At 39.8% G+C, this 21,848-nt stretch overlaps 1 protein-coding gene, 1 long non-coding RNA gene, 1 other non-coding gene and 1 pseudogene across 3 annotated transcripts; 2 read left to right on the top strand and 2 right to left on the bottom strand.

Annotated features, from left to right (window-relative positions):
• Positions 1-467: 467 nt before the first annotated feature.
• Positions 468-3,598, bottom strand: LOC114890255 (soma ferritin-like). Its single transcript, XM_029213700.1, has 3 exons — positions 3,497-3,598; positions 1,599-1,724; positions 468-686 (listed from the first exon to the last, which is right to left on the bottom strand). Exons 1-3 carry the CDS (start codon positions 3,596-3,598, stop codon positions 468-470), a joined length of 447 nt encoding a protein of 148 aa, XP_029069533.1.
• Positions 3,599-5,590: 1,992 nt separating this feature from the next.
• LOC114890254 lies at positions 5,591-6,066 on the bottom strand (annotated as a pseudogene).
• A 1,752-nt stretch (positions 6,067-7,818) lies between these two features.
• LOC114890511 lies at positions 7,819-21,771 on the top strand. The gene is made up of 4 exons (XR_003792305.1): positions 7,819-7,898; positions 12,110-12,132; positions 20,564-20,680; positions 21,721-21,771. It is a non-coding gene; the product is annotated as an uncharacterized LOC114890511 (long non-coding RNA).
• LOC114891354 lies at positions 14,552-14,683 on the top strand. The gene has a single exon (XR_003792466.1). It is a non-coding gene; the product is annotated as a small nucleolar RNA SNORA68 (small nucleolar RNA).
• Positions 21,772-21,848: the final 77 nt, after the last annotated feature.

Here is a 21,848-nt window from a genome sequence, read left to right as displayed (position 1 = left end):
TATGCCTACCTCCAGCTGTGGAAATGCACCTGGGTTGCAGCTGCCTATTCACTGTATATCTTTCAAGTGAGAGTCACCTTTTCTAGACCAAGAGTTCTTGTTTAAGTTTTAGCTTTGCATTTAAGTTAGAAAACCCTACCATTTTGTAAACTTAAGATGTGTATACAAGCTGGGGGAGGAGGACATTAGGGAGATCTAAAGTTTCACTACTTAATTTCTGCTATATCCACTTGGACTAGCTGAATTTACCAAATCCTGTATCTGGGTGTTGAGGAAAGCCTTTTTTTTTTTTTTTTTTAAAAGCACCCACTGTACCTCAGGAAGCTTTCACCAAACTCACATTAATGAACCTAACCCTTCTTGTGCTCCAATATCAATCTCTTTACACATAATTATAATGCAAAACAGATTTATTTGTGAGGTGAAAAGGAAAGCACATTTCTGTCAAATGGAGAAGATCAAGATTCTTAAGTAGCTGACGTTGGGACCTGCTGGGTGGGAAGATTTGCTGTGTTGCCATCAGATGTTGTCTCTTTACCTGATGTTTCAGATGCTTCAGCAGCCTTTTCAGGCTGTCCTTCACTCTGGGCCACCTTTTCTAAGTCCTTCTGGTAGTTAAGCTGGTATTCCAGATAGCTTATGTTCCTGGTCTGTTCATCCAGGAACTTCTTCATGAAGCGTGAGAGCTACAGAAATAAAACAAGGAGGAATTCATCGAGGCCCTTGTCTGCAGTGGGAGGCAATCTAAGATCTTGCTGCCCAAATTACAGCTCAGTCCTAGTCCAGCAGTTCTAGGAGCTTGTCAGAAATGCAGAATCCTGAATCCCTTCCAGGCCTACTAAATCAGAATCTATATTTTAAGAAGCAACTAGGCAATTCATATGCATATTGAAGTTCAAAGAGCAGTGATCTATGACCTTCAGGACCTCCAGATGAATACAAACAACCACTTTCAATGAGTATGAGTGTTAAGGCAACTCATCAAAAGTACAGATTAATTTAAGTAATAAGCTACCACTGCGATGTTTTTCCACCCTATCTCAATGACATGTAAGTTTCGAGTAGGCTCCCAGACCCCATTTAGGCATTTAAATTTTAGTGTTCTGGCATAAGGCTCAGGCATTTGATCATTTTCAGGGCTCTTCAGTGAGTCCAGTATGCATCTAGGTTGATAACTTTTCTACTAGGTCATTTTCTTCACTTCGACTTCCAGAAAAGTTAAAGGGTTGGTGAGAAATAAGTTACCACTGCGAGGTAGAGTGCTCACTATGAACCGAGAATACTTCAGAGAAGTCTATAGAATAGGTCACCACTGACATTCACTTTTGTAGGGGCAGTCTAGGACAGTGGTTCTCAAGATGTGTTTATTTATATCCAGAGTGCGTTATTCCTGAAAAGTCGTCTTCCCGTCTTGTACTGAGTTGCATTTCTCCTTGCCAGGACACCTACTCCTCCCACGTCCAAGAAATAAGTTCATATATTTCCTTCCGGGGAAATAGACACATTAGCTAATCCATTGCCTTGGGCTCTTTCCCAAAAGCAAGCCATAATCCAGAATTGAAAGATGACACTTCTTTCAGAACCAGTTTACTACTTACATTGGTTTCTTTATTCTTAGAAGCCAAGGTCTTCAGTTCTTGCAGCAGTGTGTTTAACGCTTTCTCCAACTGCAGAGCAGACTCTATAGCTTGTTTGCCAGTTCCCCAGTTATCTATATCAGGCCTCTGTTGGAGAGAAACAAGGGAGTCACTATCCTACCTGAGGCACAGCTTGGTTACATCCTACTTCCTGGGTAGAATTATGACTAGGTTTGCAGAGGTCAATGATTTCCACACTTCCTGGCACAATGGAATCAGTGGAGCACCTTAAATACTGATGTCTGGCTTTCAACTGCAGACATTCTGACTTAATTGGTACAGAGGAGCAGGGTTTTTCAAAGCTCCCCAGGTGACTTTAATGTTCTGCAAAGCATGGGTACCACTAGCACAGTTATATGCACTATTCCATTAGCTTTGGGATTTCATTAGCTTTGGATGGTGGTTCAGTTCAGTCACCAGACATTTAGTTTTCTTTATAGACCTGGATTTAAAAGAACCCCCTCAGATAAGTAGGAATGTTGCTAAATGTAATACCTTCGACTAAGGCTCAGATTGTTTCTTTAGTGTCTGTTCCAGTGAAAAAAATGTTTGTTTTACTACATCGAAGAGACGGCTGTATTAAATACCTGAGCGTACATCTGAATTAAAGATCTAATATAGGATACTAACAGCTCTAGGAAGAGACCAGTAGTTCTTCTCAAACTATACAGAGGATTAGAATCATCTGGAGAGCTTGGTAAGACACAGCTCCTTGGGCCCCATCCTTAGAGAGTCTGATTCAGTTTATCAGAGTGAGGTCAATGAATCTGCATCTCCAGTGAGCTTCCCAGGTGATGCTGGTGCTGTGGTCCAGAGATGACACTTTGTATGGCTCCTTGAGAAAAGCCAAACATACATTTAGCGGCTAAAGTTTACTGAAAATGATATGAAGAGGCTACAAAGAAGACACATGCTTGCCCTCACGTCCCGTGTAGGAACATGAGTAAGCTAACAAGTCAGGTAGCAACTAATAATTTAGTTCTCTAGACCCAGCAAAGGCCCCATGGAGATCATCATAACAAAGTTACATAGTCACCTTAATCACCGGAAGGCAGACTTTACACTTATATTTTCTTAGATATTTTATGAACTGCTTTGCATGCTCTCTCTTCACCTCAGCTTGATCCTGGAAAAATGTATGAAAAGAAGGCACTTCTGTATCTTCAGTGTAATAACAGGCCTGGGACAGGGATAAGAATAGGGAGAGACTCGAGGTGAGAGAAGTCTATGTTTAAGACTGGAATCTCACACAAACTCACTTTGTTGTCTCTGTGGCTGTCCAAAGAGGCCTTCTTTGTTCAGTCCAGGGTCCTCAGTTTGTCCTTTGACTTCCAGAAGGCCCCAGCTGCCTTCCTGAACCCAGGCTACTTCAAAGAGAAGCCACTCAGATTCTAATATGCTGGTGCCTAGCATTTTGCTATTAGGCCTCTTTAAGGGTCAGATTTATGAACCCTATATGCTAGCACTATAACCAGTAATTATGTCGACAAGTGGCAGAAGTCCAGCATAAATTAAGTGCCGTTGTAAAGTCAATCTATTTCATTAACCCTACCACATCTACATTAGCTCTAAAATAGCAGACGGGTGAAAAATTATTTATAACAGTGTCTGATGTCCATACAAGTTTTGGGAATCCTCTGGAAAAGAACTGTGATTCTCCCAATAATAGGCCACAATTTGCAATCACAGCTCTAAATCATTGGGCCACAGAGAAGCAAAATCCCAGCCACTAAATTGTTGTTACATCTAGTATCAAACAACAAACATGGCCATAACCACAATTAGAAAGGATATATAAGATATATTATCCAGATCAGAACTGAAACCTCCCTTACAGTGGCTCAAGGACCCATACTAACCATAGATAAATAAGCATCACTGACATGCAGCTCATAAGATGCTATTTGATTAATAGCAACCCTACACTCTTCAGAAAGAAGGCCCTCTGCCTGGGACGCCATCTCAACTTTAGGAAAAACCAGGCATAAAAAGTGTTACTCCCCAAGATAAGGGACTTCTTAAATACTAACAAGCATATAGCCAGCCTACTTCTATCCAGCTGAAAACAAGATGAAATTCCATCCAGCTGAGATTAAGAGCTACCAGCCTACCAATAAGGACGTTGTTTCTACACAAAAGAACAAATCTGACTTGAGAAAAAGGTGGAAAAAAGTTAATCCTCCTAACTATCCCAGCCAGTGTTTAGTATTCTCTCTCATGTTCTGACTATGATTTGAGAGGGCTGATTTACTTCCTGAATAGGGAAGTGTTAACAGAGTAGATTAATTACCTTTAATTGTTTCCTTTTTTCAGAAAGTATTTATGGCATATCATGCTAGGTCCTATGGAGAATCTAAGAAAACTGACTAAAGTACATTTTTTGCCTATAAGGGACATATCCCCCATCCCATAAGGCCTCAACATACACAGTTGATCTTAAGGCAGGATATGATGGGACTTCTGAATTGTCAAAGGCATATTTAGATGACAGGATTAGGGCAGATTTCTTTGGTAAATTAGCATTTGAAATTGGCCTTGGAAGGTGAATAAGAATGTAGAGAGGTGGAAATGGAAGAAGGGCATTTCACCTGGAGAACAGGTACACACGGGTTGTAGGGACAAAATATGACTGGTTTCTCCAAACTGCAGTAAGACTGTTCCATTTGGGAACCTTTTGGCTCTTTCTTCATTAGTAAGTAATAGATGCTGAATCAATATTTGTTAAGTAAAAATATATTTTACACATGCAGTGGTATAAGATTTCCCATAGTCTGGTGAATTCTTAGTTTGAGCCTAATCCATGTCTGGTTGAACTGAAATAGAAGTGAAAAATATTTCCATATTTTTAGAAAATAGAAAAAAGAAAAAAATTATGTATAAAGCTACCACACTAACTCATCTGTTGTTGATGACGTGTTTCTTTCCTCTTTTTTTCTGTATATTGGTGAGGTCATTTTTAAGTGATTAGATAGCAGTATTTTTTTTTAATTTTAATTTGTTTTATTGAAGCACGATTGATTTACAATATTGTGTTAGTTTCTGCAAACTAAATCTCAAATATTAATAGAGAAATATGAGTCATAGGGAAGTAGGAAGTTGAGGGAAGTCCAAATAGAGTAGCACGGAATAAGGGTACCTAGATCATTTAAATCAGGGAATGTGTCCAGATCTAGTAGAACTTTATTCTTTGGTTGGAATGACTTCTGTAAGCGACTTATGAAGTACTATTGGTGACGTTTAAAGAATATTGGAGAGAAATGCCAAAATACAACTAAAGACTTTTATATCCTGGCAGAAAAAAATGCAGAAATTTGCACTAGATGAAAATACGTATAGTTACACCAACTGGCATCTGAAAATCAAGGGTGGCCATTTATTGGATTGGGAACAACTTAGCACAAGGTTTGGGTGACGTGTTACAAGGCATTACACTCCACATTATCTTCTTTTTTATTTATCTTTCTTAAGTCAACAATTTGGATGAATAGAGTTTTATACTGTAATCAAAGTCACAAACGTCACAAATGTGGAAGGAATAATTAGCATGCATCATGACTAAGAGCCAACAGAACTCAACAGGTTCAATCAAATTGGTTGAAGCTAATAGGATGAAATGTAACTAAAGATGAATGTAAAATCCTATATTTTGGTTCAGTAAATCAATAGCCCATAAACAGAGAGAGGGAGATCTCAGTGAACAGTAGTTCATGTGAAAAAGACTCAGATTTTTAATTGGTTGACTGTTCAACATATCCAAAAGCTGACAGAAAAATAAATGCAATTCACTTTTTCCACCTCAGACAGATAAAGCCTTGTTTTATCGAACGATGGATCTATACATTTGCAGAGGCCACTATGTACAGACAAGAGATGGAGAGCTTTAGTTGTTGGTCTCATTCCTCGTGATCTCTTCCTGCTTGGCTTGGAGTTGCTCTCAGAGTGCTTCCTTGATCTTAGACCTCAGTCTGGTCAGCAAGCTGCATCTTGCTGGGCTTGTCTGTTTTCAGCTTGTGGAAGCGTTCCGTGAGAATCCACTTGTTTTTAAACATGTTCCCCTTCACCTTCGGGTGCTGGCTGTGATACATGTGGTGATCAGTCTTCTTAGGTTCATGGTATCTTCTGAGCAGCCAATGCAGAATTCTCATCCAGGTTACCTTCTCAGGCATTTGAACAATGAGAGTACATTTTGCATGCCCATGTCCCCATCCCTGCCCTTGAGACAGGCCAAGGTGTTTTTCCAGCATTGAGCGCAGGACTGGACAGTTAAAGGTTTCCAGATGAGCAGCCCGTCTTAGATCAGCTTCCCAATCCATTGTTGGGAACTGACATTGGTGATTTTGTTGGTCTCATTTGGGTCTGACCAGACCTTCTTTTTGCTGCAGTGAAGGATCGTGGAGGTGAGCCTCTTTTGAAGCCTCATGGCTGCAATTCAGTTTTCAATTAGCCATTTTAGTGACCAGATCACAGGAGGTAACTAGTCCTGTTGTAACTTGGCAGTGACTCTTGTTTGAAGGGTCCACCCATCCAACACACACTTACCTAGCACTTCCCAAAGTAGCTGATCAGTGCTACATAGTAATAAAGGTAAACAAAGACTTGAAGAGCTTTTTGTTTAACATTTTATCGTATTTGTATTTAATTCTGGTGCCACATTTTTGAGATATTGATGAACTGTAACATAACTGAATGAAGGGGAGTTTTATTTATTTCAATATTTGTGTCATACAGGGTTAATGCCTGACCCAGCAAGGACCCTCCTGGACCCTGTTTCTAGGCTACAACCAGCACTGGTTGGACTAGTCACTGCCTGGGTCATAGCAGTTGTTAAATATTTTGAATATAACCCTGAACCTATTGAAATGTTAGGGCTGCAAGATATAGAAACTAACGAGTGTCTGCTCTACTCACAAACTCTTTCAGTTTCTGGGAAGACTCAGATATGTTGGGGCAGGTTCAAGCCACATGAGCTGGCCATTCTGGCCATGGGTGATTGGACCAGGGACAGACACTGTACCCAAGCTGAGCCAATGAGTTTCTCTCTTCAGAAACTTGACCTGAAAGACACAGCGGTTGGGACTTGGTGGGGCTGAGTCACCATAATGACATCATTGCCCAAAGGGGAAGGTCCATGAATTCCTGGTCCTACCCTATCCAGGGTTTGGATGTTTAACTCTACCAGTAGTAGCTTTCCAATAAATTCCCATTTTTGCTTACATTTGCTAGAGTAGCTGTTTCTTGTAACCAGAACTCTTAACTAATATCCTATATTAGCATGTGGAATGACTACTACTCGTTGTCTTGTTCACAGCCTCCAGCACCAAGCATAGTGCCCAGCATGGATTAGACACTCAAGAAATATTTGCTGCCTCAATAAACAGCTCTCTGTAGGAAGGAGAAGAGCACCTTGAATCCATCCATCTATCTATCTATCTATCTATCTATCTATCTATCTATCTGATTTGGATAAATATATAGGGTTGAAAATGGGGACATTTCATCCACATTGCTGGAGTATGTATGGTCTCTGGAGGAGAAACAAATTTACGTGCCTCTTGCTTTTGCTCGTAATTTTTTCTTCATTAAAGTTTCCTCCCAACTAAAAAAAAAAAAAAATTTGTGTTATAAAGTAGTAGCACTTAGAAATGCTTATATGTTGATGAAATGGATAGATAAAAATCCTTTACAACAACCCTGCAAAGCAGATGTTATTCCTTCTTAGGGAGGTAAAAAGCAAGGTCTAAGAGAGGTCAAGTCACCCACCTACAATCACACAGCTAATTAGTAGCAAAGTCTGAATTTTGAACTCATCTCTGTTTGACTCCGAAAATCAAGGCTTTTTCTAATGTGCCAATCATCTCATTGTATTCAAATAAATACTTTCCTTTTGTGATTTATTTATGTAAGAATATGAAAAGACCTATAAGGATACAAACATTTAAAACACATTTAACTAGGGCTTCCCTGGTTGCGCAGTGGTTGAGAGTCCGCCTGCCGATGCAGGGGACGTGGGTTCGAGCCCCGGTCCGGGAAGATCCCACATGCCGCGGAGCAGCTGGGCCCGTGAGCCATGGCGGGCGTACCCAAAAAAACAAACAAACAAAAAATTTAACTATACTATGGACTCTTTTTTATGGAAAAAAATGAAAAAATATTAAACAAAATATAAAATTTGATAAATAGCAAATAATCCTGTGTACAATATAAGATATTTGAAATTTGTTCTTTGTTTCTTCAGGTATGCCTATTTGTTTTCTACTTCAGGTATGCCTATTTATTTTCTAACTTGTTCTCTACAGGCTGGGACTTTATTATATATAATTCTAGTATAAGTATGTGAAATTATAGCTTTCAAAATAAATATGGTTTTTATGAGTGAACAAAAAAACACTGTATATGAACTTCTAGGGAAAACATAAATCATTTACTTTAATAGGCTCAAGGAAATAACAACAAGCAGGCATTGTGATTGATATGATAATGGATATGCACATAAATATATTTCATAGAAAATTAAATACACAAGAGTAGGAATACATTAGTGTTTTAGACTGCATAATTTCTCTGAAGACATTATCACAAGCACCAAAACCTTGGGAGTTTGGGATTGACATGTACACACTGCTATATTTAAAACAGATAACCAACAAGGACCTACTGTATAGCACAGGGAACTCTGCCCAACATTCTATAATAACCTAAATGGGAAACGAACTCAAAAAAGAATAGATACATGTATATGTATAACTGAATCACTTTGCAGTACACCTGAAACAAACACAACATTGTTAATCAACTATACTCCAATGTAAAATTTTTTAAAATTAAAAAAAATAAATAAAGTCACTGTAGTAGCCAGTTCCATAGCTTCAACTGACATGTTGATTTGTGGTTCATTTAAATGCGTGTTTCATTTAAATGCATGTTTCATTGAAAAAGCATGAATACTACTTTTGAATATTCCCCTTGCCCACCCAAAACAACCTGGCCATCATCCAACAGAAGGGAAATTGTAATCTCTCAGAAGAGACTTTATTATACAAATTATACTGTAATCATTTTTCTTAAAATGAAAGCAGACTATTGCATGAACTTTTCTACATTGGTTTTGAAAACACACACACACAGCATCACCACCACCATCAACAGCAGCAGCAGCAACAAAAACTTCTAAGCAGTGACCTGTAGTCTGGACAATACTTGGTCAACATCTTAAAGTGCTAGAACTCCTGGACTGCTGGGGAGAAATGCTTGGTATTTAGCATGGAAGCCTTGGCTGTTTCTTAGAGGAATATGTGTTTGGTTTTGATTTCAGCTTAATATGATTCAGTGGCTGGAATGCGACTGCTAAAGTAACAGCCAACACGAACAAGTCTTTCAGCTGGGAGAGGGTCGTGCAGGGATTAGGCTCAGGTGTTGGGAGAAGGGTTATGAAGGGTGGGTTTCTGTGATCTGTGAAGTTCATTGGCAAGGGCTAAAATGCTGGCTGGCAATGATGGGAATATGATCTTAAACACATTTTGTGGGGAAGAAAAGTATTTTAAAACATTCTTTAGGCCTTTGGTTTTGAGGCAGGAGATAGATAGGCTCCAAGGCTAGGCATTTACAACTAGCCTCCTGTTAACTTTTCCTGAGGAATGAGGCAGGTGGGCTCTAGGCTAAATATTTACAACCAGCCTCCCATTTGCACTTCGAGATAGGAAAAAAACAACAGGGACAGGGTAAATAGCTGGACTATGGACACTTTAAGATAACAGTCACTGCGGGGACAGAGAGAGGCTAAACCCTGTTTGAGGAAAGATCAATAGGTCACATATTTCCCGTCCTTGGGGCAAGGGAGACACTGCACATGTGCAGAAAGGCTCCTTGGGGGTCAAAAAGGAGGGGCACCACCCCATAATAAGTGATGCCAAGCCCCCCCATAGACCTCTGGACTGGAATCCATCTTGGAAAAAAGTTGTGCACGCATGTTGGGGAGGTGCCTAGGGAAGGTCAGGTGTGGGAAAAGAAACCAGATAATTGGCCAAAGTTAAAAAAAAGACCTGGAGGAACTGCCCTATATAAGTGAGTTAGACACCTCTTTACTGTCCTCCTCTTCATTAGGGAGGATGCCCACACCCCTTTCTCTCTGGGTGTGTATCTCTGCCTCACTTCTTTCTTAACTAAACAGTTTCTCTGTGTGCTCTCCCACTTGTGCTGCGCCTCTAATAATGTACCTGTTTTTACATGTTTGCCTCCTTGAGAAATGCATTTTTCAATGGGGGCAAGGGCCAGGGGAATTTTGCTTTTAGCTTCTAGACCCTGGTGGACTGGTGGCTAGGATTCCTGGTTTTCATCCAGGCTACCCAGGTTCAGTTCTTGGGCAGGGAGCTAAGATCTCGCTTCAAGGCACCACTCACTGCTCACTCTCCGAGATCAGTTTTTCCCATCCCGCTTTCCTCTAAGAAATCTAGACTAATGGATAACATTTTAAAATTTACTTTTTAAAATAGAAACCTATCTCCCCAAGAAGTATAAGGTTTGTTATATGCTTTTTAGAACTACTTTTGATCAGATTTGGAAGTTCTCATCTATTACTAGGTTGTTAGGAGTGGTTTTTTAAATTACACCTTTTATTTTGAGATAATTTGTAGATTAACATGCAGTTGTAAGACATAATACAGAGAGAGTCTGTACCATTTACCCAGGTTCTTCCAGTGGTGCCATCTTGCAGAGATACAGTGTAATGTTACAATCAAGACCTTGACATTACAATCCAACAATCTTATTCAGACTTCTCTGGTTTTACTTACACTCATGTGTATTTAGTTCTATACAATTTTATCTCATGTGTAAGTTGACCATAGTCAAGATACAGAACGTTTCCATCACCATACGGATTCCTCATGTTGCCCTTTTATAAGCACATTTCTTTCCTCTCCCTGCCTACTATTCCTAACTCCTGGTAGGCACTAATCTGTTCCTTATTTCTAAAAAAAAAAAATTTTAAACATTTTATATAAATCAAAGAGATTATGTACTATGCAATCTTTAGGAATTGATTTTTTCTACTCAGCATAATTCCCTGGAGATTCGTCCAAGTTTTTTGACATATAAAGAGTCCATTCCTTTTTACTGCTGAATAGTTTTCCATAGTAAGGATATAGCCCACTTTGTTTAAACATTCACCTATTGAAGGACATCTGGGTTGTTTCAGTTTTTGGCTATTATGAATAAAACTCCTATGAAAATTTATGTATAGATTTTTGTGTGAACGTAAGTTTCACTTCTCTGGGATAAATGTCCATGAGTTCAAAGTGCTGGGTCATATGGTGTTTTCATGTTTAGTTTTATAAGGAAGTGCTGAATTATTTCCCATTGTGGCTATACCAAAGAGTTTCTTTTCTTGAATTAATTTTGGAGTATAGCTGCTTTACAATGTTGTGTTAGTTTCTGCTAAAGAGTTTTTTTTAAACCATGAATAAATGTTGAAGTTGGTCAAATATCTTTATCATCACCTGTTTAGTTGATCTTATGACTTTTCTCCTTTATTCTGTTACAGTGGTGAATTCTGTGGTAATCTTTGGATTTAAAGGAAACATATTCTCAACTGAGTTTTGTTTGTCCTTCTTTTTTAGTTCCTTTAGGTGTATGTTTAGGTTGTTTATCTGAGATTTTTCTTATTTCTTAGATAGGCTTGTATTGCTATCAGCTTCCCGCGTGGAACTTCTTTTGCCGTTCTTTCTTATTATTCACTTTTCTGTTATTCAGGTTGAATAATTTCTATTGATTTGTCTTCAAGTTCAATAACCCTTTCTTCTGAAATATTCAATCTGTTGTTAAGCCTATACATTGAATTTTTCATTTCAGCTATTGAACTTTTCAGTTCTAGAATTTCCACTTGAATAGTGTGGGTTAATTTCAGCTGGTCTGGATTGACCACATGCTTATTTCCAGAGATACTTACCTTGTCCAACACTATAGAATGTATTAACTAAAAACAGATGTTCTAAAAAAAAAAAAAACAGATGTTCTCTAACCATTTAGAGATGAAAGAGGCATGGGAAACAAACACCTCTGCTGTCTAAGGGAATGCAATTCTAAAAAGTTTGTAACTAAAGGCAAACTACAGTATTGAATAGGGTATCTAATTTATTCTCTGCTTTGATTCCTATCATCAGTTAACCTCTACACTAATGAAAGTTGATCATTATTATTCCAGAATAAAAAGAAAGAAAGGGGAAAAGAGAAAAAATAAAAAATAACAGAGCCCAGAAATTAGAGTGGATTCTAAGTGAAAAGATACCTAAAGAGAAATTTAACCTCTTTCTAATTTTTATTAATTTGACCTTGGTTTTTCAGATATTCATGCTGAAACTAACAGTTTTAATATAATTGCTATGTGCCAGGCACTGTGCTAAATGGCTAATGTATTTTATTTCCGTTTATTCATATAAGCCCAGTAAGAAATCTTTCTTATTATCTCTACTTTACAGGTGAGGAACAGAGGTTCAGCAAGGTAAGTTAAAAACGGAAGTGCTGAGCACAGTAATGAACCAAGTCAGGTGGGTAGACATTTCCTGGACCAGGCAAGTTTTGAGTTTGATTTTGAATGCAGAAACAAAGGCAAGAAAGGTTGGAACTGAGTAGTTTTTCTCCTACGAATCTTCAGGAAATTACCATGTTGTTGTCTGTCTAAACTGTTGATCTGCACAAACCATGTCGAGTGGAAAAAGGACCTCTGGGTTAAACTTGTAAAGACCTGTAATGGATATTTGATAATGCCAAGGATGATGATGACTAATGGCTGATAGGGCTGAAGGTCTCCACCACAATGCAGGACTTTAATTAAAAGCTGGCTTTGATTCTCTGTAGACAGGTATGCAGCTTTGCCACATTGAACAAATTCTGGGCCAGAGATTTCAACGTTCCAAAGTTTGCATCTCTTTCTATTGAAATCCTTCTCTAGATCTAAATTAAACCTTCTTCTTGCCCCTCACACATTGCAATTTATCATGTTTTTCTTGACTCATTGATCCAACTCTGAAGAAACCATTAAGAAAATCCTTTCCAAACTCTATTCTCTATCATGCATTTGAACAATAACCTTTGATTTTATTTCTTTGCATCCCCCTGTTGATTTTACACTCTACTCAAATAATTACTAACTCTCTGGGACTCATATTTGTCCTCTGTAAAATGGAAGAAATTGTTTAATCATGACTTTGCTCCAAATCAGACTTTGCTCCTCTAAGTCCCGGGTGTTCAAAGAATTAATTCACACAGTAGGGTGTTGGAGGTGTGACAAACACAGAGAGAGGCATTGCCCAGATAGAAATAGAAGTAGCTCTGCTTTCTGTTCACATATTAATGTTCAATTAATTGAACATATTAATTGAACTTGACAGGATTTCATTTGAAGGGATCTGATACTAAAACAAATTTGAAAACCATTGGATTAGGTGCTTTCTAGCTCTAAGCAGTCTAAGATAATAACCTATGATTCTGCAATCTGAACAACAGAGGGAAGAGCTGTTTTATCTATTTACATTTTGCATGTTTTCAGAGACTTAGAAACAGATATGTTTCTAAGGAATTTAGTGACAAGGTATGTGGGTGATATATAAGGCTTGGCTGAGTGCACAAGTAGGAACTGATCCTGTCAGAGAGGGCTCCAGGGATGGATTCTTTTCTCATAAAATCGTTTATAGCCCCTCCTCAGGAACTAGAGAAAAGACTCATGTAGCTATTTTCCCTAGCACTGTTGACTCTGCTAATTTGACGGTAGCAGAACAGTGTTGGTGAATTTTAGGTAAAGCCAATAAGGAGAGTGTGACTTCAGCCTTCCCCTCCTCCTACACTCCTCCCACCCCACTGGCAGCTCCTCCCATTCTGGCTGGGGAAGTGATAGAGCAGAACTGAAGTTTATTTTAAACCTTTTGCGTCAGACACTTTAAAGCTGCCACGGCTACTGGAAATCTACCCCAACCTCTACAGTATCACGAGTCAGGATGCAGAATGTGCCCCTTTTACAGCCTCTGGTGTTGTGAGGCAGTTGGTGACTGCCTCAAAACCTAGGGAAGGGCTTCCCTGGTGACTCAGTGGTTGAGAATCTGCCTGCCAATGCAGGGGACATGGGTTCGAGCCCTGGTCTGGGAAGATCCCACATGCTGCAGAGCAACTGGGCCCGTGAGCCACAACTACTGAGCCTGCGTGTGCAATGAAGAGTGGCCCCTGCTTGCCACAACTAGAGAAAGCCCTTGCACAGAAATGAAGACCCAACACAGCCATAAATTAATTAATTAATTAATTAAAAAAAAAAAAACCCAGGAAGGATGCCTGCCAGGTACTGTATATTCTATAGTGTGTATAAATCATAGGGTAGGGTTGGGGCAGAGTGCTTCATTACAAACTCCACTCTATTTTGAACTAAGAAGAAAGCATTTATAAGCTTCAAATTATTAATACTGGAATCACTAATGTAAATAATTGTAATGCTTTCTGGAGACCATTCCGTAGGATGGAAAAGTAGCAGCTCTGCATCTACCTGAGCTCCCCTATCTATCTGCCTCAGCATCACCACTCACTCTCCATCCCCCACTCCACTTGCAGAGTGATCTATCTCAAATATCAATCTGATTATGCCATCTTCTGCCTCAATGTCTTAGATGAATTTCCACTGACTTCTGAATAAAATACAAACTCTCTGGAAAAACATACGAAGACCAGCTTCATCCTGCTCCGTTCTCCACCCTGTACCTTTGGTTCCTGCCATTCCGTTTTCACTCTAGCAGAGGTTAAAGCCTGAAATCTCAGCCCAGCTGGGTAGAATGTTGAAAATATCTTCTTTTTTCTTTTAAAAAGAGTCCTGTGTTTCTCAAGCATGGTTCTCAAGTCTCTTTGAAACAAAATCAATGAGCATCTTTATTAAACACTTCTAAGGCCCTAGCCCCAAGAACTGCTGTTTCATATAGCAACAATTTAAACAGAGGTGCTACCAGCAAGTGGATCTCGTTGCCTTTGGGGGCTGCGGTCATGCCTCTCAAAGTGAATTTGGAGGGTCTACATCCGTGGTAGCCAGTGCCTGCTGGGACCAGATGCTGTGACCACCGGGTCCCCAAGTGCCCACCTCCCCCCCACGTGATGGGAGGTTTGGGAGGATGTACAATTCACCCTGTCCCCTCCTGAGCCCTGCAGACCACGACGTGGGCGCCCGGCCCCGCACCTGGGCCCACTCGATCCAGATCATGAAGGTGGAGGAGATCACAGCCAGCAGATGTCCCCCACCATCAGTCAAGCAATTCCATGACTCCAAGATCAACTTCCGGCTGCCCCACCAGGTCCTGCATTGTCAGCACAAGCCATGCTTCACCACCAAGAGACCCAACACCTTCTTTTATGTGCAGGCCCTCCCAGTCCCCAGGTCTGCCCAAATAAAACTCTTTGTTTAAACCAAAACAACCAACCAAATGAAACAAAACAAACCAAAAACAAACCCCCAAAAAACTTCTAATAATAGAGTGAATATTTATTGCCAGACATTAGGCTGTATGTTCTAGGTTAACTCTTTTAATCATTACAACAACCATAAGAGGTAGGTGCTGTTTCTAACTTCATCTGATGGATGAGGAAACCGAGGCACAGAGAGGTTAAATAATTGTCCGAGTTCGTAAGCAGCAAAGCCAGGTTTCAAACGCTGGCGGTCAGGCTTCACGAGCCATCCTCTTAACCATGCTCCCTTATAGCCTCTTACTAAAATGCAGATTCACAGGCTCCTTCACAACCTAAGGGTATACTTTTCAAATAAGATTCCCAAGGTGAAAAAAAAAAAAAAAAGATTCCCAAGGTGATTCTTCTATACACTTGTTTGAAAGCCATTATGGTAAATGTTGCTCAAATAGAAAATAGTAGAAGGTGAGTGCCCTCTAGTGTATATACACGAGTATTACACGTTTGTTGGTGTTGATGAATCAGATCTTTTATCAGTTCCTTACCAAAGAGCCATATTTCATGATGTACAAATTTTTTTTAATTTATTAATTTATTTTTTTGGCTGTTTTGGGTCTTCGTTTCTGTGCGAGGGCTTTCTCTAGTTGCGGCGAGTGGGGGCCACTCTTCATCGCAGTGCGCGGGCCTCTCACTGTCGTGGCCTCTCTTGTTGCGGAGCACAAGCTCCAGACGCTCAGGCTCAGTAGTTGTGGCTCACGGGCCTAGTTGCTCCGCGGCACGTGGGATCTTCCCAGACCAGGGCTCGAACCCATGTCCCCTGCATTGGCAGGCAGATCCTCAACCACTGCGCCACCAGGGAAGCCCCCATGATGTACAAATTTTAAGAACTGTATCAGGGTAAATTATTTCCATGTCAATGACTTAACTGATTGACACTACATTAAATTTATTTTGTCACAAAAGTTATGTAAATATTGCCAGTAACTGTCTCTCATCAGACCTCAGCAGTTCCTGGGAATTCGATTTAATTATTGGAAGCCTCCGTACCAGCACGTCTGGTTACTAGGAATAGAGGCTCATAGCCTTAGTGCACAGTAACTGATAAATGTGGAACATCAAATCCACGTTGTGGAGTGGCAGATTTTACTCATCCTATCTGTGGTGGCTTCATTATATCATTAATTGTCTTCAGTAGGTTCTGCTCAATTTATTCTCTCAGAAGGAGATTATACTTAGAGCCTTCTGTTTTTTTTTTCTTATCCTCTTTCAGTTAGGAATGGAAGGGAGGAGAATCAATTAACTATTTAGTGTGATATATATAAATCCCCTGTATTACTATGTTAGGCTATAGCTTATTCTCAAACAGGAAACCATCCATGGATTTTTTTTAGGTTAGAGTTAAATGTCTGTAACAAAAAGACCCCAAAATGTAGTGGCTAAAACAAGATTGAAGTTTATTCTCTTCGATATAACTGTCCAGAGGTAGTAGCCCTGACATCTACTCTCAACACAGATTCCATTTTGGGTTCAAAATAACTGCTCCACTTCCTGCTCTTACATCTGTATCCCAGCCAATGGAGAAAAGACCAGGGAAGAACACAGTCCTTCCTTTTAAGGACAAACCCAGAAATGGCATACAACAGTTTTGCTCACATCCTATAGACCAGAATTTGGCCATAAGCTTCAAGAGAGGGTGGGAATGTAGTCTTCAGTGAGGCAGCTATATGCCCCACTAAAACCTGGAGTACCATAATTAAAGGAAGAAGAGGAGAATGGATTTTCAGTGGACAAATAGTTGTCTTTGCCACAAACCACTTTCAATATTTGAACATTTTTATGTGATTCTATAAGCAGCCAGTTATTCACAGAAAATAGGCAAGAAAAAAAAGTATCAGGTATTTCAAGAATGACAGTTAATGAAATGGTAGAATTTTTACAGAGATGCTGCTGATTCAGCTGAGAACCTGTTTTCTTTGCTTTATTGCCCTTCATGGTAGAGATTTATTAATTATGGACCTAGACAATCAATTCAAAAGTAAATACAGGCAGTCCTTGAATTACATGACCTCAATATGCACAAATTTCAGTTAGTTACCATGGTTTAGTTAAATATCACCAGCTCCCCAAAAACATAGTTCAAATTCAGTTACCACACACACACACACACACACACACACACACACACACGGTAGATAGAGATAAAGATGGATATGTAAAGTGCAAGCCGCATAGTCCAGGGAGATCAGCTCGGTGCATTGTGACCACCTGGAAGGGTGGGATAGGCAGGGTGGGAGGGAGATGCAAGAGGGAGGAGATATGGGGATATATGTATATGTATAGCTGATTCACTTTGTTATACAGCAGAAACTAACACACCACTGTAAAGCAATTATACTCCAATAAAGATGTTAAAAAAATAAAAAATAAAGCACAAACTTTGTGCTAGCTCTTCAGTCCACAAATCGCTACATAAATAACAGGTGCACATGATATTCACTGACCAATCACATTACTTTTTTTGAAAGACTGTTTGTAGCAACCTAAATGTCCATCGACAGAGGAATGGATAAAGAAGATGTGGTACATATATACAGTGGAATATTACTCAGCTGTAAAAAAGAATGAAATAATGCCATTTGCAGCAACATGGATGGACCTAGGGGTTATCATACTAAGTGAATTAAGTCACACAGAGAAAGACAAATACCAATTATATCACTTATATGTGGAATTTAAAGAAAATGATACAAATGAACTTACTTAAAAATGGAAACAGACTCACAGCCTTTGAAAACAAACTTATGGTTACCAAAGGGGAAAAATGTGGCAGTGGGGAGGATAAATTAGGAGGTTGGAATTAACATATACACACTACATACCGAGAGCAAAGTGGGTAACTTTGTGCTTCTTTGTCTAACAGTAATAAATTCATGTGACATTTTACAAAAATGATACTGAAAGAGGTAATTGGACAATAGAGACGAAAGTGTAGTAAAGCGACAAAAAGTGAAATTCTAATTGAATATAAATAGATTTAGAAAAAGCTGACCATGGAAATGTCATCACCACCACTGAGAGAGATATTTAGCCAGAGGAACTGTGTTAGCATTCTCCAGAGAAACAGAACCAATAGGATATGTTTATATATAATAGTGAGAGACTTATTTTAAGGAATTGGCTCCCATGACTATGGAGGTTGGCAAGTCCAAAATCTGCATAGTGAACCAGTACACTGGAGACCGAGGTGAAAGCTGATATTGCAGTTCAAAATTTGACCAAATATCTGGACACGATGGCCCAACCAAGTTGAAACATAAAATTAAGCATCACAGGAACTTAGTACTTATTGACATAACTGAGGAAAGTGGTTATGACAAGCCAGCTAAAGATGTGCCAGAGGAAGTTATGCTGGTAAACAAATAAACAAACAAAAAACCTTCACATTAAAGGAATTCTTGGAATATTTCACAACACTGAAAGCACACTGAAAGCACAAAGGATAAAATATTGGAAGCTAATCCAAACTTAGAAAGGAGGCTGACAATTCACCAAGGCATAGAAAAAATGCTCGTTCCATATCATAAAGATATACAACAAAAAATGCAAGCACTGTTGAAACTATTCTTGATAAGTGCAAAGAAATAAAACACTTTATTCTGAATGTTTCTAATGCTTTAAATTGCATTGTACTAAATAACTACTAGTTTTGATATTTTTTCATTTATAACTTACAGTAACTAAATCTTTAATGTTTTGACAAAACATTTTTAAAGATCACAAAACAATCAGTTTTTTCACATTGATTATTCAGATTGATTTTTCTGGCTTCTGTGTGCATGATCATTTTTATGATCCCAAAGTACCATGCAGAATGGGGACTGCCTGTGTGGTATTTCATTTAAAGAGGTTATCTGGTGGCTCAAATGGAATCTCTTTCTAGGAGGGTGGGAGGAGGGTATTAGCTCCCTTGCATACTCTGAAGTTCCTAATAAGGTGCAGGTATTTAGAAAATATTGGTTTCATTGTTTTAGTGGACAGTGACTCTGGGTCAGATGAAGAACAGTGCAGTAATGTTAAGACAGCCTTAGAAACAAGGTCTACACTTGGTCCCTGTCTAAACCTAAACTTCAGTTTCCTGATTCATCATGTGAGGGTAATAAGAGTGGTTACATCTGGGCTTCCCTGGTGGCGCAGTGGTTGAGAGTCCGCCTGCCGATGCAGGGGACGCGGGTTTGTGCCCCGGTCCGGGAGGATCCCACGTGCCGCGGAGCGGCTGGGCCCGTGAGTCATAGCCGCTGAGCCTGCGCGTCCGGAGCCTGTGCTCCACAACGGGAGAAAAAAAAATTATGGGGTTGTTTTGAACATAGCACATAGAAAGTGATAAATAAGTGTCTATAGGAAGAATGAATGACCAGGATTCAGTTTGACCAAGAATAGTTACCCCACAAAGTTCTCATAACCCTTCGGTTACAGTTGAGGCTAGGACATTAAGGCTGCCTGGGAACTGGTTAGAATGAGGGTGAGGGTAGGACCAACTATTTGGAGCAAGAAAGCCTGGTCCCTTGAAGGTACATATATCAGGACCAAAAGTGTTTAATCCTTTCACCCAATCCTCATTCCCATTCTCCTTGACCTTTGTGCTCTCTGAATGGAGGCTGAATGGTTCAATTTGGGAAAAGGAGCAAAGGAATTAAAACTTGGGTCTGGTCACGGGGTCTCCTAGCGGTGCAAGTTCTTGCATTTTTAGTTCTCTCTGTTGCCTCACTCCTCTCAGCAAAAAACACACAAACAAAAAACAAAAACATGCTCAAGTCTTCCAACTCAGACAAAAGATTCATCTTATAACTGCCCACCCTGAGCTACTATTGTTCTATATATTCTTTTAAATTACCTGCCACCTCATCTGGTTCTCTGAAGCTTTTGTCTCAAAGACATCCAGTGACTTCATAATTTCTAGTATCTGGTACTCAGCACTTAAGTTCTCTGATCAGAAAGTGCAGCTTTCTGTCCACTGGCCACACTCTCCTCCTTGATGCCCCCCACCCCATGCCTCTGGAACATAGCACCAAAGGTCCCAAGACTTCTTGTTTCTTTTGTCATTAAATGTGTCTTGTGCTCTGTCTTCGGACTTTGAACCCTTTTGTTCTAAAAGTTCTTCTGTGAACTTTTCATCATTCCAGCTGTGGGTATCTCACAAATCTACCCTTCCAGTTCTTACCCCTTTCTGGACCCACATTTTGATTTACACAGCCCACCAGCATCTTAAATTCAATGTGTCTGCAATAAGAGACAGTATTTTAAATGTGCTTCCCTTCCTTCTGCATTCATTCAACACCATCATTTCTAGAAGCAAGTTCTGGTCCTAGCTAAACAGTTAGACATCGGAGAAAATGTCACTCTAGTTAGATACAGAGAACAAAGGAAACAAATTCTTGACTCCTAAGCTTAGTAAGATGTTGATATGGGTTTAAGTTAAAAGGTTTTCAATGTGTATTTTCCAGGAGAGTATTCTAGTCCACCAAATCAGATGAATTCTCCATGACTTGAATGGGAGCAGCTTTGCATCTCTTCTGCAAATACCATTGGTTGCTAGTGTCACGAAATCATCATGGAGGCAGGTACCCAGGAGCAATGTTAAATGTCATTCTTATTTCTGTCTGGTGAGGATTACTCAACAGCAGCCCAATGCCCATTGTTCCTTGATTGCCTAACAGAAGGGACACCTGCATATATCCCAACACTTTGTCCCTAACATTTTCCCAAATGATTCCCCCCACACACCTTTCAGTTGACCCATGATATTCTTAAGCCTCCTAGAATGGATGTTGAGAGCATTGTATAGTGAAGGGGTAGGTGGCCAGGAAACTGCTGTGTCCAGGCAAATGGACTTCTGGAGAGCTTTGGCTAAACTGGTGGAAACAACTCTTTTAACAACTGTCTGGATCAAAGTGACTACCTCCTGTCCCCCCTATACTTGCTAGTTCTTCTTGCTGAATTTCATATTTTTGTTAATCTTAGATCCACAGGCTCAATACTGGGATAATCTTCGAAAATTTCTCTCTAAATCGGGCATTTATGCTATTGTTTGCTTACCATATTTCCCTTTTTCTAGAAATGACATCCCACACTCACCACTCATTCTCTCCAACACTAATTATAGGGGGAGGTACCCTGTGTTCTAACATGATCCTATCTCCTACCCCAGCCATTGTGGATTTGTTCCAGGGTGGGCGTCTGAATGAACAAGGAAGAATTAGAGTATTAGAAAGACTTAAGCTGCAAGTAAAAGAAAACCTGACAACCAGTACCTTAATTTATTTTTTCTCATATAATAACAGCTCCAAAGGTAGGCAGCCCAGGGCTAGTGCATCTGCTCAAGGATGTAACCAGGACCCAGGCTCCTTCAATCTTCCTGCTGTGCAAACTTTTTCATGGGACTTTCTTAATCTTGGTTGCAAAATGGTGTTGTAACTCCAGATATCACATACATATTACTATAGGAAAGAATTACAGGGGGGCTAAAGGCAGAACATAAAAGACATAAGGGGCAGGCACCATGGCTTTCTCTATTTAATAAAATTTTTCTGGAATATTTGGGTGGTATCTACACCTCTACAAAAAACTAATTTTTTTTTTTTTTTCTTTTTGCTGTACGCAGGCCTCTCACTCTTGTGGCCTCTCTCATTGCGGAGCACAGGCTCCAGACATGCAGGCTCAGCGGCCATGGCTCACGGGCCCAGCCACTCCACGGCATATGGGATCTTCCCAGACTGGGCACGAACCCGT

This window comes from Monodon monoceros, unplaced genomic scaffold, assembly GCF_005190385.1.
Source record: "Monodon monoceros isolate NGI ecotype Baffin Bay Population unplaced genomic scaffold, NGI_Narwhal_1 Super_Scaffold_11, whole genome shotgun sequence".
Taxonomy (NCBI): domain Eukaryota; kingdom Metazoa; phylum Chordata; class Mammalia; order Artiodactyla; family Monodontidae; genus Monodon; species Monodon monoceros.
This window is presented reverse-complemented; position numbering and strand designations above follow the sequence as displayed.

Coding starts and splice junctions, on each gene's coding strand:
- LOC114890255 (XM_029213700.1), bottom strand. CDS start 3,598: ATGGCGTCCCAGGCAGAGGGCCTTCTTTCTGAAGAGTGTAGGGTTGCT. Junction 1,725..3,496: donor GTGATGCTTATTTATCTATG/GTTAGTATGGGT, acceptor TCTCTCCAACAG/AGGCCTGATATAGATAACTG. Junction 687..1,598: donor CTAAGAATAAAGAAACCAAT/GTAAGTAGTAAA, acceptor TTATTTCTGTAG/CTCTCACGCTTCATGAAGAA.